At 52.6% G+C, this 25,474-nt stretch overlaps 9 protein-coding genes across 9 annotated transcripts; 7 read left to right on the top strand and 2 right to left on the bottom strand.

The window, feature by feature from the left end:
* Positions 1–398: 398 nt before the first annotated feature.
* cyc8 (putative transcriptional corepressor Cyc8) lies at positions 399–3,231 on the top strand (the record flags this gene model as incomplete). Its single annotated transcript, XM_026744239.1, has 6 exons — positions 399–567; positions 632–835; positions 887–969; positions 1,020–1,199; positions 1,246–1,338; positions 1,390–3,231. The coding sequence occupies 6 exons, from the start codon at positions 399–401 to the stop codon at positions 3,229–3,231; spliced, it is 2,571 nt and encodes an 856-aa protein (XP_026607402.1).
* A 430-nt stretch (positions 3,232–3,661) lies between these two features.
* On the top strand, positions 3,662–5,351 carry rpL3 (60S ribosomal protein uL3; the record flags this gene model as incomplete). The annotated part of the gene is made up of 6 exons (XM_026744238.1): positions 3,662–3,675; positions 3,906–3,982; positions 4,018–4,075; positions 4,145–4,301; positions 4,361–5,034; positions 5,096–5,351. 6 exons carry the CDS (start codon positions 3,662–3,664, stop codon positions 5,349–5,351), a joined length of 1,236 nt encoding a protein of 411 aa, XP_026607401.1.
* A 597-nt stretch (positions 5,352–5,948) lies between these two features.
* Positions 5,949–6,551, top strand: DSM5745_02221 (uncharacterized protein; the record flags this gene model as incomplete). Its single annotated transcript, XM_026744237.1, has 2 exons — positions 5,949–6,189; positions 6,277–6,551. 2 exons carry the CDS (start codon positions 5,949–5,951, stop codon positions 6,549–6,551), a joined length of 516 nt encoding a protein of 171 aa, XP_026607400.1.
* Positions 6,552–7,675: 1,124 nt separating this feature from the next.
* On the top strand, positions 7,676–9,888 carry DSM5745_02220 (SKN1/KRE6 family beta-glucan synthesis-associated protein; the record flags this gene model as incomplete). The annotated part of the gene is made up of 5 exons (XM_026744236.1): positions 7,676–8,325; positions 8,380–8,557; positions 8,608–9,280; positions 9,358–9,835; positions 9,885–9,888. 5 exons carry the CDS (start codon positions 7,676–7,678, stop codon positions 9,886–9,888), a joined length of 1,983 nt encoding a protein of 660 aa, XP_026607399.1.
* A 2,552-nt stretch (positions 9,889–12,440) lies between these two features.
* DSM5745_02219 (putative Zn(II)2Cys6 transcription factor) lies at positions 12,441–15,005 on the top strand (the record flags this gene model as incomplete). Its single annotated transcript, XM_026744235.1, has 5 exons — positions 12,441–12,893; positions 12,939–13,019; positions 13,064–13,692; positions 13,744–13,932; positions 13,991–15,005. 5 exons carry the CDS (start codon positions 12,441–12,443, stop codon positions 15,003–15,005), a joined length of 2,367 nt encoding a protein of 788 aa, XP_026607398.1.
* Positions 15,006–15,059: 54 nt separating this feature from the next.
* DSM5745_02218 (acyclic terpene utilization AtuA family protein) lies at positions 15,060–17,261 on the bottom strand (the record flags this gene model as incomplete). The annotated part of the gene is made up of 6 exons (XM_026744234.1): positions 15,060–15,676; positions 15,732–15,871; positions 15,945–16,148; positions 16,203–17,025; positions 17,071–17,145; positions 17,204–17,261. The coding sequence occupies 6 exons, from the start codon at positions 17,259–17,261 to the stop codon at positions 15,060–15,062; spliced, it is 1,917 nt and encodes a 638-aa protein (XP_026607397.1).
* Positions 17,262–17,661: 400 nt separating this feature from the next.
* Positions 17,662–18,578, top strand: DSM5745_02217 (uncharacterized protein; the record flags this gene model as incomplete). The annotated part of the gene is made up of 2 exons (XM_026744233.1): positions 17,662–18,105; positions 18,159–18,578. 2 exons carry the CDS (start codon positions 17,662–17,664, stop codon positions 18,576–18,578), a joined length of 864 nt encoding a protein of 287 aa, XP_026607396.1.
* An 809-nt stretch (positions 18,579–19,387) lies between these two features.
* DSM5745_02216 (PDK/BCKDK family protein kinase) lies at positions 19,388–20,888 on the bottom strand (the record flags this gene model as incomplete). The annotated part of the gene is made up of 4 exons (XM_026744232.1): positions 19,388–19,451; positions 19,503–20,482; positions 20,538–20,686; positions 20,777–20,888. 4 exons carry the CDS (start codon positions 20,886–20,888, stop codon positions 19,388–19,390), a joined length of 1,305 nt encoding a protein of 434 aa, XP_026607395.1.
* Positions 20,889–23,895: 3,007 nt separating this feature from the next.
* On the top strand, positions 23,896–25,412 carry DSM5745_02215 (uncharacterized protein; the record flags this gene model as incomplete). Its single annotated transcript, XM_026744231.1, has 5 exons — positions 23,896–24,197; positions 24,270–24,448; positions 24,506–24,805; positions 24,861–25,297; positions 25,386–25,412. 5 exons carry the CDS (start codon positions 23,896–23,898, stop codon positions 25,410–25,412), a joined length of 1,245 nt encoding a protein of 414 aa, XP_026607394.1.
* Positions 25,413–25,474: the final 62 nt, after the last annotated feature.

Raw genomic sequence — 25,474 nt, 5'->3', positions numbered from 1 at the left:
ACTGCTGTATCTCCTCACTGTCTGGTCGCTTCATCTTTCGCCTCATCATTTATAAGTTTCGCTGTTCTTCATTCTCTTCTTCACTGTCTTGTGTTTTTATATTCATTTTACCCACCTTTTTGCCAAGAACGAGGTGATCGGACACGCCTTCTACCGCTCGACTGACCTGCCTCCTTACGTGCTGCCAGGCCGACGTTTGGGGGTTTTGGTTCCGGAACGAACGTTGCGACTCGCTCACAAGGTCATTGGGTTACCATCTTGCGCGACCATCTATACCGGGGCTGTGCGACACCCAGGTAACACGGGGATTGGTTGCATCATTGTGTCGCGAAGTTAATCGCTATCATCCGAAACCGGCTGGCTGCTTTGCGATTTTATTCTAACCCGCCTCTCACGCCATGGCTCACACCCAGCCGTCGCCCACTGGCGGCGTCACTCCTCACCATGGGCACCTAGCTGCTCACCCAGTGAATGGCCATCTGCCTTTGCAGTCGCCGGCGCAGAAGCCCCCGCCCAGCACTGCCCAGAAGATCGCGGCTTTGAATGAGCAGGTCTGGCTACAGATTGGTATGGATTGCCCTGCGATGACGCGCTCGGCGCAAACATCGAGATACTGACTGTTTTTCTATAGGCAACTTGACTGAACTGATGGGCGATCTGGATGGTGCTATGAATGCGTATGAACAAGCATTACGGCACAACCAGTGGTCTATTCCTGCTATGAACGCGATCTCCTGCATCCTTCGAACGAGAGAGCAGTTTCCTAAGGCCATCGAATACCTTCAGAATATTTTGAAACTCGATCCTGGCAGCGGAGAAACATGGGGAAGCTTGGGTATGTAGGCAAACAGCAATGGCGCGCCAAACGACTAACGTGCCATCTCAGGTCACTGCTATCTCATGATGGATAATTTGCAGGAAGCATACACGTCCTACCAACAAGCGCTTTACCACTTGCGCGACCCTAAGGTTAGTATTGTCACCGTTCGGCTCTTCATCAATTCCTAACGTAGGCATAGGAGCCCAAACTGTGGTATGGAATCGGTATTCTTTACGACCGCTATGGTTCTCTCGACCACGCGGAAGAAGCCTTCTCCCAAGTAATGCGGATGGCCCCCGACTTCGAGAAGGCCAATGAGATCTATTTCCGCCTGGGCATAATTTACAAGCAGCAGCAGAAGTTCAACCAGAGTTTGGATGTAAGTGCACAATTACTGCTTGACGAGCGGATCCTGACTAGTTTAGTGCTTCAAATACATTGTCAATGATCCCCCACGTCCTCTAACTGAGGAAGACATCTGGTTTCAGATCGGTCACGTGCACGAGCAGCAAAAAGACGTAAGTGGCATATCCTGAACAAAGGTTACTTGAGTTCTGACAGTATTATAGTTCGACGCTGCGCAGCAAGCTTATAGACGCGTTCTGGACCGTGATCCCAACCACGCGAAAGTGTTGCAGCAGCTGGGTTGGTTGTACCATCAACAAAGCGGTAGCTTCGAGAGCCAGCAGAAAGCCATCGAGTATCTCGAGAAATCAGTCAGCGCAGACAACTCGGATGCCCAGAGTTGGTACCTCCTGGGTCGCTGCTACATGTCGCAAGCCAAATATCCCAAGGCTTACGAGGCCTACCAGCAGGCAGTCTACCGTGATGGCCGTAACCCCACCTTCTGGTGCTCGATCGGTGTCCTGTACTACCAGATCAACCAGTACCGCGATGCGTTGGATGCATACTCGCGTGCTATCCGCCTGAATCCCTACATCTCGGAGGTGTGGTATGACCTGGGAACTCTTTACGAGTCCTGCAACAACCAGATCGCTGATGCGCTTGATGCATACGGCCGTGCCGCTGACTTGGATCCCACCAACGTCCACATCAAGGCTCGCCTGCAACTTCTGCAAAGCCAGCTCTCAGGCTCCGGCCAAACCAACGGTCCCGCCCCACAGCCCCAGGACGTCCACCCTCAGGCTTACCAGGCTCCCGGTGTTGGTGCCCCGCCTGCACCTCAGTGGGGAGCTCCTGCTCCGACAGGAGGACCGCCTGCTCAGGCCCCTGCTCCTCCTCAGCAAATTGATGCCTGGAACCGCAACATCAACGACCTTCGATCCCAGGCCCAAGCGCCCGTCGCAAACGGCTTCGATCCTCGCGACGGACCCCGCCCCGGTGCTATCCAGCAACCTAGTCCTCGTCAAGAACCAGGCCGAGGCTTGCCCGATGGCGCGCGTCCGCTCGGTGTGCGGTCGCCCAAACCTGGTCTTGCTGTCTATCCTCCTGGTCATGCTCTCCCCCAGCTCGCCAATGCTCCTCCACCGGCTGCTGATCGTGCCCCTAGCGGTGCTGGCTTCGCTTCCGCTCCCCGTGGTGCCTTGCCTCCCGGTGCTGCTCCAGCTGGTCCGGCTCCTAATGGTGCGCCTGGCTCTGCCGGCCCTATGCCTCCATACCACCGTCCTTTCACACCACCCACAGAAATCAGACCAATTCGTGACGAGCGGCCCTCTTCTCCTGGATCTACATACCCTCACCAGAACTACCACCACGGACCCAGTGTGGCAGTTCAGAGCTCTAATAGCGCGGGCATCGCGGGCATCGCGGGCGGCGCACCTGCGCCAGCCTCTGCTATCTCTGCTGCTGAGGCGGCTGCGCGTGACCGTGAAGACCGTCCTGGCTCGGCCATGAAGCGTGGACGGGAATGGGAAGCTGATTCCGGTCCTGTCAAGAAGATTGCAAGTGAGGAAAATCGGTCGAGACTCGAGGAGCAGATCGGGCGCCGCGTTCCATCCCCTACTCGCTTGCCCTCGCCTGGCGAGATGCAGCGCCGCAGCTCTTCTGAAATTCGTCGTGAGGACCAGCGCCGGGCAAATGAAGGCTACCATCCCTCCGAAGCAGCTCATCACCCGCAAACGCTGCCTTCAATTCAGCACATGCCGCAACATGCTTCCGGTGGCAGCCTTCCGCCAATGGCCGAGACCGCCCCCACACCGGCCAATGGATCCGCCACTGTTCCTCCTACTACGCAAGTCCAGGTCCAAGTTCCTGTCAAGGAAGAGCATGCTCGGGCCGAACAAGCTCCAATTCACGAGCCCGCGGCCCGCAAGATGGAGGTCGATGAGGATTACGATGACGATGGTGATGATGAGAAAAAGGCTGCTGTGAAGGGTAGCCCTCATGGTAGCGGGACAGGCAGCGCCAATGGTAACAGTAACGGCGTTGGCAAGTCGGAAGCCGCCGCCTAAGACTTTGGCCTTCACAACATTATGTCTGAGCACGCCAAAGCATTATCTCCATGTCACAATTTAAGATTTGAATGATGCCCTTGTTATGAGAAAACCCCCTACCTTCGTTTCCACCCACAATTTCTTTCTTTCAGCTGTCTTCAATCTCCCTGTGTTTTAGCATTTTTTACTTTGGTGGCATCTACACTTGCTGTTTTAGCCCTTAGGTTAGTTTACTCTTAGGTTAGCCAGAGGTTGTATTGTACAGTCGGAACTGATTGTGTCCAATACAAGCAACAATCATCTATTGTATTTTTGGATCCGTTTATTCTAGTAGTCCTTAAATCAAATACGGCAATAGAATTGTGGATACGGAGTATAAAAGTCCATGGACTCGAGGTGGAATTCCAGTATACTTGAAAATTGAGCGATCCAAGTGGGCACGTGCGTGATGCCTGAGGCTGCGTAGGTGTGCGCTAGCCCCAACGGGGCTAAGTGCCAAGACTTCTCGCTTAGACGGCGCCCACATTCGTTAAGCGTTGCAAAATCGGACTTGCGGCCAAACCTGGAGATAGACACTCTCACTCACCTCCTCGACAACTAACGACAACAGGGTCAAGATGTGAGTATATCGCTGCTCGATGAAGCGACGATCTTTTCAATGGACAATTGCTGATTTATTTTCGTCTAAATAGGAGTCACCGGAAGTACGAAGCGCCTCGGCACGGTTCGTCCACCTTTTTCGCCCTCGACCTTCGAGATACGGGTTTTCGTGTGTGGGATTTGTACTGACTGACAATTGTTCAGGCTCCCTTGCCTACCTGCCCCGCAAGCGCGCTGCCAGACACCGTGGAAGGGTCAAGAGGTTAGTTTTGGAGCGAACAATTTTGTTATCGGAAATTGAAGGGACGAATACTGAATTTTTTTGCGACAGCTTCCCCAAGGATGACCCCAAGAAGCCCGTCCACCTGACGGCCTCCATGGGCTACAAGGCCGGTATGACCACTGTTGTCCGTGACCTTGACCGTCCCGGTGCCAAGATGCACAAGAAGGAGGTTGTCGAGGCTGCCACCGTCATTGAGACTCCTCCTGTACGTTCGAAAATTTTCCGTGGAGTGGTTAAGCTTTTGTGTGTGCTGACCATTACTAGCTCATCGCTGTCGGTGTTGTCGGTTACATCGAGACTCCCCGTGGTCTCCGCTCTCTCGCCACCGTCTGGGCTGAGCACCTGAGCGACGAGGTCAAGCGTCGCTTCTACAAGAACTGGTACAAGAGCAAGAAGAAGGCTTTCACCAAGTACGCCAAGAAGCACTCCGAGGAGAACGGTGCCTCCATCACCCGCGACCTCGAGCGCATCAAGAAGTACTGCACTGTCGTCCGTGTCCTCGCCCACACCCAAATCCGCAAGACTCCCCTCAAGCAGAAGAAGGCCCACCTTATGGAGATCCAGGTCAACGGTGGCTCCGTTGCCGACAAGGTTGACTTCGCCCGCAACCTCTTCGAGAAGCCCATCGAGATCGACTCCATCTTCGAGCAGGACGAGATGATTGATGTCATTGCCGTCACCAAGGGTCACGGTTTCCAGGGTGTCACCAGCCGTTGGGGCACCAAGAAGCTTCCTCGCAAGACTCACAAGGGTCTCCGCAAGGTTGCCTGTATCGGTGCCTGGCACCCTAGCCACGTCCAGTGGACCGTTGCCCGTGCCGGTCAGATGGGTTACCACCACCGTACCTCTTGCAACCACAAGGTCTTCCGCATTGGCAAGGGCTCCGACGAGGCCAACGCCTCCACCGAGTTCGATGTCTCCAAGAAGCAGATCACTCCGTATGTCTCACAATCCAAGTTTTCCTACATTTATGGACAGTTACTAACAGTGATATCACAGTCTTGGTGGCTTCGTTCGCTACGGTGAGGTCAAGAACGACTTCGTCATGGTCAAGGGTTCCATCCCTGGTGTTAAGAAGCGTGTCATGACCCTCCGCAAGACCCTCTACCCCCAGACCAGCCGAAGGGCCACCGAGAAGATCGATCTCAAGTGGATCGACACTTCCTCCAAGTTCGGTCACGGTGCTTTCCAGACCCCCGAGGAGAAGCGCGCTTTCATGGGTACCCTCAAGAAGGACCTCGTTACTTCTGCTTAAGGTGTTTACGGAGATTATGGCTTGGTGTAGTACAATTTATTATGCGTCTCAATAAAAAAGCGAATACTTCAACCTTTTTTTCCTGTAAACCATTCTCTCCGTAGAATAGCTACTTTGCGAACGACCGCGAGTATGTTCTAGAATCGTACTCTCCGCTGTAACCTGAAATGTATATCGTAGATCTCGTAGTCACGGCGGAGCTGGTTGAAAATCCTGCAGTTCCCGCCTGGCGATCTCAAGCATCCTTGAACAATCAACAAGGCAGACCAGTAATTCTTCTTGATTTACTTACTAGTCCACTTTTTCTATAACATCTCGCCTACATATTACTCACGCTTTCCGTCGTTTGTCAACATGCGCAGGTGGCAGTGCTCCCGCAAGGCCCATTGCGTCATTGATCACCTCCGTCCCTCTTTCGCTTCATCACATTTAAAGCCAGCCACAATCCTGCGCCAGGTCTCCTCATCAACTCAACATTACTCAAACCTCACATCTACTCAGTTAGGAACACAATTCCGAATTACAAGTGCCCACGCTGTATCCAGAACAACAACTTACATTCATCAACCCACATCACCACTATCAACAACCCGCACCATGTCCTCCGACAACGACTACATGGCCTTCCTGAACAAGGCAAACGCAGACCTCGACAGCGGCCGCTCACAACCAGCAACTACCACCCAGCAAGCCCGCACAGAGACCGTCGACGTCGACGTCAAGGTCCCTACCCCGCTTACCTCCGTCGACGCATACTACATCTCGGACACCGACGAGCCGTTTGAGCCTGTTGCGCTGAGATGGGAGGGCGCGCAGAGGGGCGTGTGGCCTGATGCCTGTAAGTTGCCCACCATGCATCTTTCTACAATGTCCAATTACAATGATGACCCCCCGATGCTAACTTATTCCGCTCCGTTTTATCCAGCAACCTTCTCGAAACTCATCTCCATCAACACAGACCTCTCCGACTCCATTGAGACGTTATCGCCTTCCTCGTTCGACCCGAGGAACCAGTATGCTTCTGTGCTTAAGGCTGTGCGTGCTGCCGCCGTTGAGAGCACGCAGGGCGATGACTCGGCGGTTGAGGTGAAGATCTATCGCGCGGAGGTTGGAACATCCAGGATTGAGTACTATATAACGGCGTTGGATAGTGAGGCGGGGTTGCTTGTTGGGTTGAGGGCGAAGGCGATTGAGAGCTAGATTGTGATGTAGGTGGCTCTTTTTTTCTCTAATCTCTAATATTTGATTATTATCTCTTTTCCATGGCTGTGATGCATTTTTTCTTTTTGTTCTAGTTGTTTGGAAATGACATGCCAGACAGACGCCATGGATATAGGCCATCGCATTCTTGTCGGGTTTCTTGTAGCAACGAGATTTCGCGTCCATTCTTCATCTTGTATCACTGTATGTCTGTCTACTCTGTAGAAGACTGATCGCATCTGGATAATGGTACAGTGCACCACGGTAGGGATATCGCGAGGCTGGCTAATTGTTGCATGAAGTAGGAGCCTCAATCTGATCCGCACCTGCAGCGCCATCAGTTCCCCATGGTAATTTGGAAGGCTTTACCTCTATCCTGCAAGTAAATCACTAGATTCTTTGCAAATGCGCAATCAAGGACTCAAGGGTTCGTTTCGCCCCAAGCATTCCTCCAGTTGGCCCAGGCCTGCCTTGACCTGGAGGGTTGCGCATACAGGAGTATCCGTAGGCTACTCCTAGCAATGCCTGGACTGCCTGGATTCTACCAAAATAATACTACTTTCACAATGCGCACTGACTCCCAAAATAACAAAGCCAAAAATGTCAAGAGGCGTCCATTCCTGCCACTTTTGGAGGGGCTCCCAATCTTCCATCCCTTCCCTCACTGACCCCATCCAAAGCCAGCCAGGCTTCCTCGCTCGTTCATTCTCGCCCTCCGTCGCCGCTCCATTCTTGTCCCTCCATTCTGTTTGTTCTTGTTTTCCCTAGTATGGGACTCTCCTTTCGCTCTTGGACTAGCATTGTCCGGTTCTCGAGTGATTACGCCGTTCTTTCGCTGCAATTGCAACAACAAGCGCGCTGCTGCCAGTCATAGTACTACCTAGCATTGTACTGCTTTGGTTCTGCAGCATTGAATGAGTCACGCCATTATTTAGTTGTTCGTTGACAGTTACGTCGACAGAGTTCATTGGGATCATACCTCGAGTTTGACGAGAACGGCCGTCATTGTCGCTACCAGACACGGGTTAATACAGAATCGACACATGGAATAACTGCTGGATCGAAGAAGAGGTGGCATTGAAACGGAATACGCGCGGCACATCCAAAGACACAGCACAGACACCATGTCCGAACCCTCCCCAGAACTCCCCTCCCGGGAAACACCCCATATCCGCCTCAACTCGGAGCAACACGACGTCCTCGCTGATGAGGACGCCAGCTCCCTCCCTCCAGTTATTTTAAGGCACGGCGTAATCGGAGCCGGAGCCAATGCACGCCCTCTAACACCACGAACGGACTCGCTCCACTCAACAGGCACGCTCCTAACAGTATACTCATCATTCAATCACCAAGGCTCAACAGAATTCTTGATACCGCCGCGGCCGCAGATGCAGAGACAGCGATCAGCTGGTGAAGATGTGAGGTCGCCTCATTTGTCTCTTCTCTCATTGCGACGCGCAAGCTGGAGCTCGGTAGGCACCTTTTCTACAAAGGGGGGAATCAACACCTCGCGCTCACGTTCACGTTCGCGTGCAGAGAGTGAGGGCGATGATCTAAATACGCAAACAGTGACGGAGAAGTATAATGTCACGCCGACGGACGGGCTGCTGCTGTTTCCGGAGGATGTGGAGAAGGATGATTACCTGCATAATCCTGATCCGGGCGATGGGGAGCGAGAGTGCGACATCTGGAATAAGCGGGGTATGATCAATGTGGGAGGGTTGGTGCTGCTGACGATTGGATTCTTGGTGCTGTTTGTCGGGTATCCTGTTGTGTAGGTGTTCGGTCTCCATCGTCTTTCAAGTTTGTGGACTGACTGAAGGGTTAGTATGGCGTTGAAAGGGTTTGAAAAGACGAAGTCGGGTTGCACTCCGGGAGACACATTATGTCTTGATGTTGGGGATCGGCCTCTACTGTCTAATATACGCAGGGGCTTGATAGACCCTGATACCCCGGAGTCGGCGCATTCGAAAATGTCGGCGGACGGGAAGGAATGGAAGCTTGTGGTAAGTCAATTTAGGGCTATGGTTTATATAACCCGCCCTGACATGTCTAGTTCTCGGACGAGTTCAACACTCCAGGACGTACATTTTACGATGGCGACGACCCCTACTACCAAGCCGTAGACATCTGGTACGGCGTAACGGAAGATTTGGAGGTTGGTCAAACGTGCACCCTACCGTCAGGCCCTAACAGAGTAAACCAGTGGTACGACCCCGACTCCGTAACAACCCGCGATGGCGTCCTCGAAATCCGCTTCGACGCCTTCCCCAACCACGAAATGAAATACCGCTCCGGCATGGTCCAAAGCTGGAACAAGCTCTGCTTCTCCGGCGGTCGACTAGAAGCAAGTATCTCGCTCCCCGGCGACGGCGAGACGTCTGGTTTCTGGCCGGGGTTCTGGGCAATGGGGAACTTGGGACGACCGGGCTATGCCGCAACCACGGAGGGCATGTGGCCGTACAGCTATTATGATGAGTGCGATGCCGGGATCACGCCGAACCAGAGTTCCCCGGATGGGATCAATTGGCTTCCGGGCATGCGGTTGCCGGCGTGTACTTGTCCTGACTCGGACCATCCCAGCCCTGGACGGTCTCGCTCTGCGCCTGAAATAGATGTGATCGAGGCTAGTGTTTCGCCATTAAATGGTGATGGTGCCACGATGGTTGGCTCCGTGTCTCAGAGTTTGCAGATGGCTCCGTTTGATATCTGGTATATGCCTGATTATGGTGAGTATATCTTACCCTCTATACCACGCTCCCAAGCAATCAACCCAAACACAAAACTAGGCTAATCAACTGTACAGACTACACCGCCGTCTACGACCAAAACGTAACCCAAATAAACTCGTACCGCGGCGGCCCCTACCAACAAGCCATGTCGGGCCTCACAAACCTCAACAACGACTGGTACAACGGCAAAGCATACCAAACCTACGCCTTCGAATACACTCCGGGCATCCAAGGCAGTGTAACCTGGTTCGTCGGTCCCGAAAAAACATGGACGCTTGACGGGCGCGCCATTGGCCCCAACGGGAACGTGGGCCAGCGCGTTATTCCGCTGGAGCCGCTGGCCGTCGTCATGAATCTGGGCATGGCGTGGAACTTTGCGCCCATCGATGATGATATCAAGAAGCAGATTCCGGCGTATATGCGCTTTGATTATATTCGCATCTATCAGGATCCGGATGAGGTTAGTGTTACTTGTGATCCACCAGGTTGGGAGACGACGGGGTATATCGAGGAGCATCCGAGAGCGTATACGAATTATAATAAGACGACATGGTATGTTTATTCTCACTGTCCCATGCGGATAGTTACCCTTGATCACTAGCTAATTGGATTTATTTCCTCCAGGACCGACGCTGGATATGACTGGCCGACGAACACGTTGATGCACAAATGCTAGTCTGGTCTCGCCTCTCTGATTCTCTATTTACCTTCTATCTACAGCGGCATGTCCGTTACATTCACTTATACTTACAAGTCGTTTAGCGGCATCTAATCTGGCGTTGAGGCTGTCGTGTACTTAACTTCACTTGATTTTGTACGTTCTTCAGTATCCTTCGAGCTGGTGGTTCAAAGGGCCATACCTCGTTTCGATGTTGTTATTATTATGTTGATTTATTTATTATTGTTTAGTTCGGATTGCTTTGATTGAATGCCTTTCTTCCATCCATTTAGTTGCGGGCATCACGACGTATTCCTTACTTACTTACCTACAGTAGCCGCCTTTCTATTCAATTTGGTGTTCGGACTGGACAATGCAGTGCTTAATTGAGCCTGGTTGTTTTGGAGCTCGTGATTGCATAGCTACGTACTGCTGAAGCTCGAGCCGGCTTGACCATTGTTCGATTCACTCTGATGCCGAATTCATGCTGGATGGACGGACTCTTGATGCTTTGTGACAATCGAAGAGGTCATACCACAAAGGCACGGAGGGAGAGGTGTCCAAGAAGAAACCGAGTGGTGTCGTGATGGATGTGCCGAGGATCAGGAAGAAGGGGACTAGGGCTGGGATGGAAGGATGGATGTAGAGGGAGAATGCCAGGGCAATACAGAACGTTATCCGCCCGGGACCACGGTATGCTTACAGATGATGTCTGGAGAGGTTGCAGCTCTAACAAGAGCGGTACGGGCCGCACTGATGGCGCAGGTCCTATGGCACGAGCGAGCGAGCTTCAGCTGCCATTTAGAGTAAGACGGGGAGAAAGAGAAGGGGAGAGGAAGAAGAAGCGCCAGCAAACATACCCTGAGCCGACCATGAATAGGCAGCCAAGTTCGATCTTCCTCCTCATGGGTATCCGCATTCGCATAATTAGAGGAGCCCGAGCACCAAGATCCATGCCTCCAAAGCAAGGTTTTTAAAAGAATCGTACCAGGTGCGTGCAGGGTGGTCCTGGCATCCCGGTGTAGACGGGTCCCAGTACCACTGGATCGGCAGACAGGACAAGCCCCATGCCATGATAATAGTCACTCCCCATACGGCCACAAAGGCCAGTCCCGAATACCAATACCCGCAATATGTTCGCCTCTCAGCATAACAACTTCCAAGCCGCGCTGGGGTTCCGTGCCAGCCCAAATCATCAGAATGTCATCCACGGCCAATCCGTTCCGATGCAGGCGTAGTTCAGCCCATAGCTGTGGTCCTGTCGAGATAGGCACTAAGGGAATTGGAATGCTCATAAAAGGTTCGACGCCGCCACCCGCGACTCGGCCAGATACTCGGGGATCGGATTGACCTGCCCTGCGGATCGAATTGTTCTTTCACTCGAGGATAGATAAGTGACACAAAGCCCCTGCGCGGCAGGGGGGTTTCTTATTATTCTTAATAAGAAGCAGCAGGTGGAGGAAAGCCCGGCGACTAGTGCAACTTTCTCTTTCTTTGTCTCGGAAAGTGTTCCAAGATGCCGCTCCCATCCTGCTCCCATACTCACCTGTTCTTACCTTTGGTCGAAGACTCGGAGCTTTTAAACCTAACCAGGTACCGGCCCGCCTATCGCTTGGGAAATACAGCTCGAGGTAGAAAAATGGTCCTGGGCCGAGAAGGGAAGGAACGACCTGTGGAATGTCAGATGTCTTGCTGAGCACTGTAAAGGCCCTTGGGGTCGGTATGGCATTGACAGCGGTATTTGCAATCTGGACATCTTGTAGCTTCGAGACGATGGTGGCGATATGCGTTGGTCTGACGAGATTGAGGATATGCTAGTCCGTCTGTGTGGAAGAGAGGGAAGATCTCCCTTGGTGGAGGAGGAGGTAGATCATGTCGATTATTCTCGGGGTTGACGATCAGGCTCCAACCAAATAGAAATGACCAGCCAGTTACATAGACAAGTTGCAACCAAGCACTCTGACTTGGCTTCAGTCCGAATTCCAATGCCTGCACAGATCTCGGATCCCTCGCTTCCTCTTTCATTTGACTGGACAATTTATCTACATCGACCGGATGACCGGAATCCCAAAGCCGGTCTAAGGTCTGCATAACTTGAATCCCCAATCCCAATCCCATGCACGGTCCAGACTCCAAGTGGGACGGTGGCGCCCCAGTTTCCATCTGGAGAGTCAGCGAGTCTCCCTCAGGCCTCGACGTAACGGCGCAGCGTCCCACTCCCACTCCCACTCCCAACAACTGACGATCTACACCCAGCAGATCCCCAATTTATCAGGCGACAAGTGAAATCATGGACCGGAGATGCCAGGTAAGCTTTCCAGGCTTCAGCTCTGGCAACAAGAGCGTTATCTCCATAAATCCGGCTTACGGAGCATGGTCGATTGTGGCTGATCCTTTGCGGAGTCCCCAGATTCCTTTTCTTTAGCTTGTTTCCCCGCAATCCTGGTCTTTACTTGACTTGACTTTCCCACTCGCTTTTTCACTTCAACCCACATCAACATGTCGTCGCAACCCAGGAAAGACAATCCTCGCTCTAGGCGCGCTGCTCGTGCCTGTACTCGCTGTCACTCCCGCAAGGTCCGCTGCGACGGCTCCATCACTGGCTTTCCCTGTACAAATTGCCGTCTCGATGCTCGACCATGTACGTTGCACTCGGGAAAGCGGGATAAGGAGAAGCAGCTGTTCAGGGCTATTGCGAAGGAACGCGAACATGCCTACCCAACACCTGCCCCAGACCAAGATAACTTGACTTTTGTTAAAGCACAGACGGCGCTTAAAGTGCCCATTCAAGAGGTTCTAGACGTCTTCGTGAACCATTACTTTCTATATGTGCACCCTTTCCTTCCCGTCGTAGACGAGGCCGTATTCTGGAGGAAGTACCGGAGTCTGGATGCAAGTGCTGGCAAAATTTCGACTTTGCTATTCCAGACAATGCTCTTCGCGGCCAGCCCGGTAAGCCCTAAGTCCCCCGAAGTTTGAACGTTGCTCATGACGCAGTTCGTTCCCATCGAAGCCGCTAAAGAGTGCGGGTATGACTCTCTGATATCTGCACGGGACGACCTCTACCGACGGGCAAAGGTACATCCACAACCCCATTAAACAGATGTAAGCTGACTTGACAGCGCCTCTATGAAAGCGGCGTTGAAAAAGACCGTCTGGTCATTTCTCAAGCATGTCTCCTCCTGACCTGGTACTCTACCGATGCCGAACGTTCTACCAACTCCAAATGGCTACGCATAGCAATCCGCTACGCGAAGAGGGAACAAGCACATCTATACCACCAGATGCCACAACTGGGCTCAGGACGCAAGGTATCTGACCTTAAGCGCCTTTGGTGGTGCTGCATGATTCGAGACCGAATCATCTCGCTCGGCATGCGTCGTCCGATTCAAATCACTCCGGACGAGTTCGACCTTCAACTGCAAGAGGGGTTGTCATTTCAAGATCTAGAAGAGGAGTGCCTGAGCTCCGAGGTGTATAACCCTGACGCAAAGATCGCACTCTGCCGCGTTCTCGCCAGCCTATGTCATCTTGTCGTTGCGGTCACGGACCTGATCATGCTCGTTTATCCAACAACCCAGAACATGCCGCTTAGCCTAGCGGATCGGCGAGCGCAACTGAACAGACTCGAAGAAACCAAGTTTGGCTTGTTAGAGTGGGAGATCAGCTGGGTGGCGAATCCAGATGGGAAGGAGTACTATATCCATCCTTCGCTAACACTTTATACCAACCTTTGCGCCATATACTTCCAGTATGCCTGCCTACTTCTTACCAAATCAAGGTTACAAACTAAACCGTACAGATCCGCTCGCATCGCCCTCTGCAACCGTATATGCCTCCTTATCGGCCACAACGCCTACCTAACAGACGAAACGGACATGTCCCGCATTGAATCCTGCCGCGTCGACCTCGCAACAGCCATACGATCAACAGCTCACAATGTAAAGCAGCTCATTCTGAACGGAGTTGCTGATAAACTGCCCATAAGCGCGTATGTCCTCGAAGTCCAAGCACTTGATCTATACAAACTGATAACCCTAATTCCACAGCGTGGCATACACCCTCTTCCCCCAAATCCTGCTCAGTATCCAAACACAGCTCACCCCATCGCCCGAAGACAAAGAGCTCCACGAACTCATGCTCGTGTTCTTCACCGAGGCCTTCCGCTTCTTCCGCAGCCAATATTACACGAGACTGATTCTAGCCGTGTCCTGGAAAGCGCTGGAGTTATGTCGGCCTGCAATTAAGACACCACTTTTGCAGTCATCATCTTCATCAATTGCCAGTGCCGGTGATATTGCCACCACTAGCGATAAAAATGGCGGAGAAAGCAACGGCCTCATCCTGAACGCATCCCTTATCGAAAGCCCAAGCAACGCTTTAAGCTACTATCCCGATCTCTTCCAGCTCAAACTCACGGAATACATCCGCTTGTTGCGGTACGTGGATGAATTCATGTCGTTGCGAAGCTCCCCGGGGGAGAATGCGATTTATCCTACCCCGGCCATCCAGTCTCAGTCGCAACAAAGACATGCGCGAACATACTCGCAAACTTCGATCTGTTCTATGTCGTCGCTACCGCCACCACAAGCTGTGCCGGTCACGTATACCGATATCGCTGCCGCCAACACACCCCGAGACACGAACATGGTTTACACTGGCGACAATGCAACCGAGGACCCGACGAGCCCTAAATGGACAGAAGACTACTTCTGGGTTTACTTTGGAGAGACAGAGTTGGAGGGGGATTCTCCACAGACTACTACCACCGCTGATGCTGATACTGGCACGCCTAGTAGTAGCAGTAATTTCGGATGTGGGAGTAGTAGGCTTGGACTCGGAGTTGATCATAGAACTGGAAGCAAACTTGCAGGGAGTCCTCAGTCTCAAACTTCAGGAACAGCCAGAGTATCTGATTCTCCCGAGGCAACCTCGAAGGGGAAAGAGAACCACGAAGAAATTGGGCGTACGTGTCGTGAAGCTGCAGCCATGTCTGGACCAGCAGATTTAGCCTCGACCGCCGTGCAGAACATGCTTGCTTGTCTGCCCTTGCTAGGTGAATAGCTGGCACTGAATGAAATGTACATATCAACAACAAACATAGACATATCCACCCAATCATCCCAGCAAAGAAACAGGCACATCAACCAGCACATCCCGTATCCAATCCGCAACCCCCTTCCCAAACCCATCCAACCGACTCGAACTCGAAACCCCGCGTCCCAAAATCCCATAGACAACAAAATGCACCGCCCCAATAACCGGGAACTCAACCCGCTCAATGAAGTACTCATCGCGCCAGTCCTCACCAAGCAGGGCGCGCATTCGAGCGGTCGTAAGGTAGTGCCGGAGCCAGAGGGTAAGCTGTTCCTGCCTCTGTTTACCCCGTGTTAAACCCGGGAGAGAAGACGGGACGAAGAAGCCTATATTCAGGTTCCCGCCTTTATCGCCTGAGCGCGCGAGGGCGATATCGCCTAGCTTTACTTGCTTGCTTGGACCGTTGAGGTCCAGGAGAGTCTCATAGATAGAAGACGAAGATGAAGGCGGGTCGTAGTTCTCGCGCGGCTGGAGGGGTGCATAGGTTGGTGGGTGGCCGGTGTCAAGGGCTGTGATTGTGTTGTCGGCGTTGAGGATGTTGATTTTCTCGTCGAGATCTGATTGCGCGATTAGGGCGGGATAGTATGCTAGGAAGGGGCGGGGGATTGCGGTGCGCATGTCGAGGGTGCTGTGGAAGCCTGCGAATATGGTTAGTTGGTCTGTTGAAGGGAGTGGGATGATTGGAAGGGCTACCGGAGAAATGCTTCAGTGAGACGCTTCTCAGCGCTAGCCCTACTGCGTCCACGGCCTGGGGTGAGCGTGCGGCAATGAAGATGCGGAGGTATGTTGTGCTGGAGGCTTGAGATGTTGGGTTTGGGGAGGGGGTGCCGATTCTACATTTCGGACTTGTCAGTCTTCATTGCGTCCCACGCAGTTGGAATTGGATATATGAGATGATAAGGTTACCGTTGAAATTCCAGCGTCTCAAGCTCCTTCAACGCTGAGTCTGGAAGAAAACGACGGATCTGCTTCTCAAGTAGGTCCCATTTCTTAGACGTAGCGTAGCCCGTCGCATTGAGAAGGATCTCGGCCTCGTAGCCGCCATGGTAGAAGACGGCGAGTTTGGTTGTTGGCGGCGGTGCGGACCCGTTGATTCCTGAGACACGGATGCTGTTGAAAACAGCGTTAGATTGGGTGAAAAAGCTTGAAGATGGAGGAACATACCGGTCCTTTCCTACTTCCTCAACGGCCACGTTCCCGATGTAGGCATTGACATCGCTGTTCAAGTACACCGTCCCCTGCAACTCGTACAGGAACTGACACCGCACTGTGTCAACCGTGACCATGCCTTTGGTACCCTGGTGCTTGGTAATCACACAAGTCCCGTGCGCGTCAATCTCAGCAATGGGAAATCCTGGCGCAACAAAGTCGTCAAGGTCATATTTGTCAAAACCGGAGAAGTTGCCGCCGGTCACATACGCAGAGCATTCAATCAGATGGCCTGCAATCAGCGCACCGGCAAGCTCATCGTAGTCTGTCTGCGCCCAGTCATGCCAATACCAAGCTGCTGCAATGACAGGACTGGCGTCAGCAACGCGGCCACAGAGAATAATGTCCGCACCGCGCCGAAGACCGTGGACGATCCCACGCGCTCCAAGGTATGCATGCGCTGATACCATAGGTATGGCTTCGCCTTCTGCCGTGCCTCGGAGGAAAGCAAACGTCAAAGAGTTTGGAGACGCGGAGGAGTTGTCTGAGTCGAGATGCTGAAGTTCCTCTTTGGTTGTGGGCATGTTGGGGCCGACCCTGTCGTATAAGTCATCTCCGGATAGGTATGCGACACGAAGATTGAGGTTCTTTTCTCGGACCAGGCCCTGGACTTTCAGTGCGAGTGCTTTGGGGTCGAGTGCGCCGCCGTTGATGACTACTTTGATGCCTTTCTCTGCAATGACATCGATGGTCTGCTGGATGCCCTCCCATGCTGTTTCCTCGTAGCCGGGGTGCTTTCCGGCGCGCCAGGCATCGGCATTGTTGGCGAGATTGACCTCTACTCCATGAGATGCTATCAAATAAGAAGGTTATAGTCGCTTACCAGCTAGGTAATCACCTGTTATGAAGTCGACATCGCCCAGGGTTGCCTGGCGATACATCTCGTACGCCGGATCGCCTGCATGCCAAGATTAACATAGCCCTAAATTCAATGCAGAAATGAGTGAAAGCCATACCATGATAACCAGAGCAGTTTGCAACTCGCACTGGACGTTTCGCTTGCTCGCTTGACATGCTGGTGTGATTGTATCCTTGGGTGAGTGGTGATCTCTTTGTTGACCTCGGTCCATCTCCACTTGTACTTATGGCTGGAGAGCATTGAGGGGTTCGCCAGGTATAGCCGGCTGGCCGAGTACCCTAGGCTCTCCGCCTCTCTTCGTCCAATGATTGAGTATCGAACAATGGCCTTGTGTAGCCTTTGCCATGGTCATGCTCCCAGTCGTTGCAATCAAACGCCAAGCGGTGTCGGAGATAGAACCCAAAAGTCCGGTAGCGGGACGGTTCTATACCTCAATGTCACGTGAGGCGGGGAAGTGGGCCTTCCTGCCTTAGGCTCTTATCTTAATCAATCTTAATTTCATCATGGATGGCAGTTAATCTAGCTCGATAGCTCTGCCCCGATACATCAAACATCATGTTCAACCCCAATCTCTCCAACCTCCCCACTGCCAATCCCTGGCGCGACAACCAATCGCAGGCTCCGAGCCGGAATCCGATCATAATTGACTCCGAATCAGAGGAGGAAGAACCCCACCCTGGAGTGGCAGCCTACAACCGTATGTCTGCCCCTGATGCGTTCAGGTGGGAAGACGCATATTTGGAGACGCTTGATAATAACGTCAATGCCCTAACAGGAAGACCCCATGTCCCAGTCCCCGGCCCTGGCCCCGGTCCCGGGCCCGGCGTCAGCTCCAGCTCCACACCGCGACCGAACCCCTTCTCATCCGCATCCGCATACACAATCCCCAGCGAACAGGAGAAGAGAACGCGCAGCCGACTACGCGAGGAGCGACACGCCGCGCTCTGCGTCCTGACGGACCGCGAGCTCCTCACCACCCAAGCCTTGGCCGCACAGGAGGTTAGCCTTTTTACATCTCCCCTAGCTGGTTTCATGTTACTGACCTCAACAAGACCATCCCCCAAGCACGCCGCCGCTTCCTCTCAACGCTCATCTCCCCCTCAGACCCAATAACAGCAACCTCTATCCGCGCCGACCAATTTACTGTTCAGCGCCGGGCCTCGTCTACACTGTCACCGTTCAGCACAGAGCCGATGCTTGTCTCCCGCGGGATCGTGGATGTATGCGAGGGTGATGACTCGGGGTGGTATAAACCGGAGCTGGACCTAGCGTCGGGGTCCGCGATGGGAATGTCTTCGCCTTCTGCGTCATCGTCGCCTGTATCTAGTGCGAAACTGAAAGGGAGGGGCACGCCGGAAAGAAGTAGAGCGAATAGGAGGGTGTCCGGGCGGCAGCAGCAGCAAACAAGGGAGAGAAGACGGAGGTGGAGCGGGGCGGAGAGGCAGGATTATGGCCCCGGGGCTTCGTTCTGATGCTTCAAGCTTGCTGATGCTATGGGTCTGGTTTATATGATGTGTGACGACTGCAGTTTACGACTTTATGATGGAAGCATTCTAATTATGGTATTAATAAGTAACTGAGCATATAAGATCAGTGGTTTTGACATTCATATTGCTCTTTCTCATATGTAGGCTCTTATACTTCGTACACGGCCGTCTCGTCACATGATAAAGCAAACAGGAGGAAGTTATCGTACATGTACAGTTAGAATAAAGGACGAAGGATATCAAGATGGGAGGGTCATTAGAAAGGCAAAGACGACCTCGGGCCGATAAAGCCACTCTGCCATATATACAATGCGAGCGCAAAGAACCAATGTATCCAACGGTTCTAAGACGTTGCCGAATGACGTCAAGAGACCCGGCGCAGCCATCACGGCTAACGACACTCTCACGTATCGTCTATACCAATCCGAGAACTCAAGAGATGGCCTGCATCAGCCGGTCGCGGCGAGGGTTCTGCTGTCCTGTGCCGGAGGTCGCGGAACTTGGACCTTCAGGGCATTTTAGCGAGCGAGTGCGCCATGGTGGGCAATCTCAGCTGTTTGTATGGTTTGGCGGACAAAAATAGTCCTTTTTTATTTTTCCGCGTTAAGCAAGCTGGCTGCATCTCCAACCTGCTTACGCTCAGAGACTTCCCTGGTGCGCATCCGTGCGCGAATAGCTCCTATGTTCATTGGCGTCAATCCTTGGGATGGCGCTGGATCGGGTTCCGAGTAAAAGGGGTGAAGTCTGTGTGAAGTAGAAAACCGAACGCGACCATCCCTCATGACTGGTAATTGTCATTGAAGGGGTTCCGAACTCGATGATAGGCGGTTCAGGTGGAGGTACACGTCAGTGCCATACCTGGATCACATTAGTCGCAACGCCGATGTTTCATGATTCAGCTATACATACCCTTCCATGCTGATCAGCTTCAAGTCACCACCGAAGTACCGCGCATACAAGCGACTGATGGGCAGCCCATATCCAAATCCTGCCATGGGCGCTTTGAAGTCGCTCTTGTCAAAGTCCGGGTCGAGGTTGGGGGTTTGCTCCACGGTTGTATACATATAGGTCCAGACAAGAGGAATCGAGGAGCGCGGAATGCCACCACCTTCATCAGAGATTTTGATAGTGATGTCTTCTCTGCCTTCGGCGATAATAACTTTGGTGACCGGGAAAGCTTCCTTGTCCGCGCCATGCCTCTCGACTACAGCACGAAGAGAGTTCTTCAATGTCTCAAAGAGCATGTGAGACAGGTGTCCCGGCACATACATAAAATTCAGATCCTCCTTGCAGACAAGCTGCACCTTGGGAGCGTCAAAGAGTCCGTAGTAATCCTCGCATACAAACCGCGCGTTCTCGATTGCCTCGAGGGCCACCTCGCGCACATTTGTTTTTGTACATATAATACCAACGTAATGCGGATGGCGCACGTGCGTTTGTTCCGTGAGAGCAATGTGTTGACCAATAAGCATTCGTATACCTATCCGAGACATGTAGAAGCGATCGAGAAATGACTGGATTGTCGAGTCGATTTGTAGCCGCTGCCGCTTCCGTTTCCATTCAAGAATGCCTTGTGCCACCGTAGTCACAACACTATCGTGTCGCCGCTTGATTTGTTGTAGAGTCTTCGCAAACCGTTCGTTGTAGTCATTTAACTCGGGAGGCCAGTCTCCCTGGTCATCCGAAGGGACAAAATATCTCCGAGCAGCAGCGGCCTTGCCATTTCCGTTACCATTTGACATGGCGGAACGGTACTGCCCCTCGCGAATGCTGGGATTTTGGGTGGTTTCGGCGAGGATCTTCGACCCACCAGTGAGCGTTCTGTTCGGGCGCAGCAGACGGGCCTTGACTTCTTGAGTGAGGGTTGGTCGGGGTAGAGTGATGATTTCCTTTAGAGCATATGTCAGTATGGATATCGCGCGGGGACGGTTGGTTGAGTCATACCTCGAACGACTGCGCGTACCAATCCTGAACCTTTTTTATCGAGGGCATTTCACTGAGCCCATCTGGGAGTTCTCCAAGATCTTGGACACGGTGCGCGAGACGAATGGGGAGTTCTTCTGAAAGAAATTGAGAAGCGCGAAACAGGGTCCCTATTGATACAAGGAGGGCACAAGATCAGCCATTGCAAGGAATAGAAGGAGACGGGCATTATTTTTTGAAAGAGAAAGAAGCTGACTCACCAGTTGAAGGTCTGTCTCCGAATTGAACCATCTGTCGGAGCGAAACGCCAGTTGCTGGGAAGCTGGCGTAATGCCTGATGGTGTCCATCAGGCGCTCCGACGGCTTCCACATGATGTCGAAAGCGCCGTCACACTCAATATCCCAGCTGGCTTGGAATGGATAAATGTTGGTTAAAAATAACGATTTTGAAAGAATATGCGAAGAGAGAAGATATGGGGAGAGGACGGTGGGTGATGATGACTGTCGATGATCGTAAGGTCGGATCCCGGAGAGCTCTGGACCTTCCACTACCGAGGTTGTCGCCGAAGTAGACGAGTGGGAGCTCAGCGCGCCGATGATGGCAGAAAAGGATGCTGTCAACGCCGGGAGAATGAAAACAAAGTTGAGACAGGCTTTCAGAGGGAAGAGTCACTCCTGGGCACTGGCTGAGGATTGACGAGGCTAATGGAATTTGGTAAAGCTGGACAGCAATGACTCTTTTTGGTCTTGCGGAGAGCCAGGCCGGGGTGGTCACGTGTGGGGGGTGATCCTGTTGGTCCCGTTGCTTGGCGGATCAGACGATCGCTCGCTCAAGGACTTGCTGAAGACTCGCTGACTTTATTGCTGATTACTGTTGGTACAGTCTACAAACAGTCATAACATCACAAGCTCAACGATGCCTCATCTGGCAACTGCTCCTGTGCGCTCAGTATATACATAGTAGTCCCGAGGATCTTCAACCCGCGGCTTACCCCCCACCTTTCGGGCGGTCCAGGTTTGGGAACGTCGAATTGCCGGCGGAATGTGAACTTGCCTCCGGATCTCCCCTTCGCCCGAAAAATGGTTCAATTCTTCGCCGGTGAATATCCGACCCCATGTTTTATGTATGCCATTCTTGTTTTTGCAGCATGTCTGAGTCAGCCCTCATGTGACGCTCAAACCCTTGATCACGAGACTGGCCTTAGAAATAAGTTCACTAGACCAACTGATCAGTTCGTCCGCATCCTTCAGACAAGGCCGCATGGAGAACACCCTGGTTTTCCTATAGTAGTTAGTTGCCGAAACAACCCCAGCGGGCAGCCGAGTTTGATATATGTACTGATCACATTGCACAAGGACCGCGATTCCGTTTAGTTCGGGTATTGGCGTGTCAAATATAATATCCTAAAGCCCTCAGGACATCTTAGGCTCTCAGCATATTGCTTTGCGCAAGTCTTTCTAGAACAGCATCAATGATTTCACGGAGATGACGGAGCTCCGGGGGCAGATACCACCGTTGTGGAGTCTCATGCACGACATACTCGAAGTAGCCACGGTGATCGTAAGGTGATAGTACTAGATCGTAAGTTGATAAGCCGTTGCAAATAGAGAGATTAATAAATGGCGTATCCAATGGTCAGTTCAAGGCACAATGCGGGCCGCAAACCCCTGCGGTTGGTCCCGTTCTGAGGAAAGGCCATATATTTAGGCTCGATAATAACGCGCGGACAGTCTCACAACTGTGAAGTGCAGGCACGGCCCAAGGAACGAGGGTCTTACTTGTCGCTCCGGCTCGCTCGTCACCGGCACCAAAGGCTCATCCCTGCACTCCCGTATTTCGCATTCCTCGCACGTGTCGCCCCTTGTCTGTTATCTTGCCATCAACATGGCCAGCTTTCTCGAGGCTCTCCACCGTCCAGTTCTCTGAAAGACCGAGAGGAAGAGGTTAGGCGCAAAGGTGGAGGGCAAGAGAGGAAGCCGCTTGGGGAAGGTAGGCATCAATCGCAATTTAACTCGATTTCCTTTCTGGTTGAGGTGCTTCCCAAAAGCCAATTGAGCGGAGTTCTAAAGACGCCGTCGCAACCGTGTGTTAATTTCCCACCTCATCCGCCTCGTGCGAGGCTGCGAGGCTGCGAGTCGCGACGCGCCGCCAGACGGAGAAGCAGTGGAGTCTCTTCATTGTTTGACATCTGTCGACCCAGCCAACCAAAAAAGAGTTTGCGACTGCGAAACTCCGGTACACTATCTCACTGGCTATCAAATCACCGTGGCGGAGTGTCTAGACCATCAGGAATGCATGCTGCCATTTATTCATCTCCTTCTCGGTCGTCTTGTGTTTAAGTTTTCCCCAAGGCCGCGCCGTTTTTTGGATCTCGGGAGGAACGGGGAGCGCAATTCGACGACGGCGCAGAAGAGAGTCGCTCTGAAGAACAAGGTGAAGTCATTCATATGGTTGAAATCAGGGCCTTCGGTCGAACAAGGTGGATCGGGTCGTATTGTTGTCAAGTGCTCCATGCTCCTGCAGCATACTCCGTAAGCGAGTGGAATAGATTATGATGCAAGCATGCGGCGCCGCGATGTCAATCAGTTTCTTGTACTTTGGCGCTGCCATTTCATCACAATCAGTACTTTTGGCTTGAAGATCCAATCTATTCTTATTATGCCGCGCATTGTAGCGAGATTCTCCGGGGTCAACACTCACTTCTGCAGTGTCAATTAACGCTCACAGGAAGGATCCGCAGATTCCAGATTGCCCGTTTCGCCCTCGTGCCGTCACTCCAGAGGCTAAAGCAGGTAGGAGCGGCTCGAATTGACTCCATACTCCATTTCCATGAGTTCGCCCCCTGGAGGCCTCGGTGGCAGTTCTGGCGGTGGATTCTGGCGGGCGCGGCAGCGGACCGCCTAGACTGGTAGAGGATGAGCCTCTGGTCAAGAAAAGTTCAGGAAGAAGAACAAACACAAAAAATCGATAGTTGAGATGGTTAGGGCTGAAAGGAGATGTTGAGACGAGGTGAGGTGAAGAAGTACGAAAGGCTCCCAAAGAGGAAATACAACAGAACGCACGATAGAAGGCCGGGCCCCTCTTTGGCCTCTGCGCTCGCTCGTCAGCCAGCAGCTCTTAATGGCGACCCATCCGCTTCAACGCTTGAGATGATCCGTTTATTTTTCTGCAGTGTTGGTGGACCGATTTATTATTCTGCTCGGCCCTAATTCCATTTTTCTTGTTTATTTTTTCCCTAACGTTTTTCTTTTTCCTGGTGTCACCTCTCGTGCGCTAAAAAGGGCCAGGCTGCCTATGGACAAGGATTCCACGCCTTCGACTCGCAAATGAGCATTCGCCTGTACTTTCTGCTTAAACAGCCGATGTATAAAATATAAGATGTCACGTCGCCGTGCCTCCAACAGTGATTCTTTGGCTTCACCATCTGTCAACGAAGCCGTTGCCTATCCATTCTCCGGCATGCAACAGATTCATTCGTTTCCTCAACGGCGTGGGCCGATCGAAGGGCCTGGTGGGCGGAGGCTCGTTCGCAGGGTCACCTGGCGATCGTCCACCTACAAGCTCATGGCATCCCTCTGGGTGCTGGGGGTGCTCTATATCGTCTGGCTCATTCGGGATATCTTCTATCTCCCATTCTCCTATTCCTCAAACCCGGCTGTCATGGCGAATGCCGGGGATGAGTAAGTTTTTATACTCTGGCCTGGGTACATCGCACTGGATGATGGACGATGCTTATTGAATTCTGCTTACAGTCTGTTAGCTCAGTACGTGGGCCGTGAAGAGTGCGGCATCTCCTCTCACGCTTTATATCTACCCCCTTCCGGTGACTATTCTGCGTTGAACGAGTTGTATTGCCAGTCCCGTGGATCGTTGCTCAACTCGATGAGCAATGGCGGGCGTCATGGATTTGGGGCCCCGTATACATCCCAAGGTGAGTGGACTTCAAGTTTTATGAAACGGTGGCCTTGGTTACTGATTTGGTCCAAAGGCTGCTTCTATCACTGGTATACCGCCGCTGAGATTTGCGAAATTCTTGGTCGTTTTGATGGTGTGCTCTTTGTCGGTGATGACTCCTTAGCCGACGCCTACGCCGGGTTCAACATCCTTCTTCGCCAGGATCTCCAACAAGGATCTTTGAAAGGGTGGGAAATGAGTACCACCCTGCAAGCAATATGTGGATGCGACTCCCAATTCACGAACCCGGCCTGCTCTTCTGCGCGAATTACCTCAAGCGAGGAACTATACTCCAGAGAGAGCAGAACCCAGACCCCATACATCTGCCCAACCAGTAAGTTTGCCGGGAACCACATATCCGAGGATAACAGACTGACCAACTGATCAAGAAACACCACACATGTTCCTCCCAATCACCGGCTCACCCGCCTCAAGCCGTGACCACAACGCCTTTAAAACCCTCCTCACCCGCCCCTCCGACTCAGACTCGGACCAAAAGAAGCCCATCGCCGTAATCCAGAGCCTCTCCCTCTCAACCTCCTACTCCCTCCCCACCGCCAAAAGCAGCATAGACGAATGGCTCACGCTCGCCAAAACCAGCGCCCGCAGCACACCGTTCCTCTGGGTCGGCCCAACAGCACCAGGCCACCAAAAGCCTCCCGGCGACAACGTCCACGCAAGCAGTTGGCAATACACCCAAGATACGGCGCAGGTCGCGCAAGCCAAGGGCATCGACGTTCTGGCCATGTATAACGCGACATTACAGGCCGAGAGCTGGGACGGCTTGCACTACGGCGAGGAGGTGGCCCTTATCCAGGCGATGATGGTGAGTACGACCCAGATCCGTTATTCGACACGTTGCACCGCATATTACACCGCATCTCTTCTGACCGACGGACACTGACCCCTTACAGACCTTTAATTGGTTAGCGTCGCTTTAGTTTAGTTGGGCTATACTCCTTGCGTGTGGGAGGTGTGTTGATGGTGTATGACGGAAACAGAA

Source organism: Aspergillus mulundensis (genome assembly GCF_003369625.1).
Source record: "Aspergillus mulundensis strain DSM 5745 chromosome Unknown scaffold_1, whole genome shotgun sequence".
Lineage (NCBI taxonomy): Eukaryota > Fungi > Ascomycota > Eurotiomycetes > Eurotiales > Aspergillaceae > Aspergillus > Aspergillus mulundensis.
Note: the sequence above shows the minus strand (reverse complement) of the source record. Positions and strands in the feature narration are given on the sequence as shown.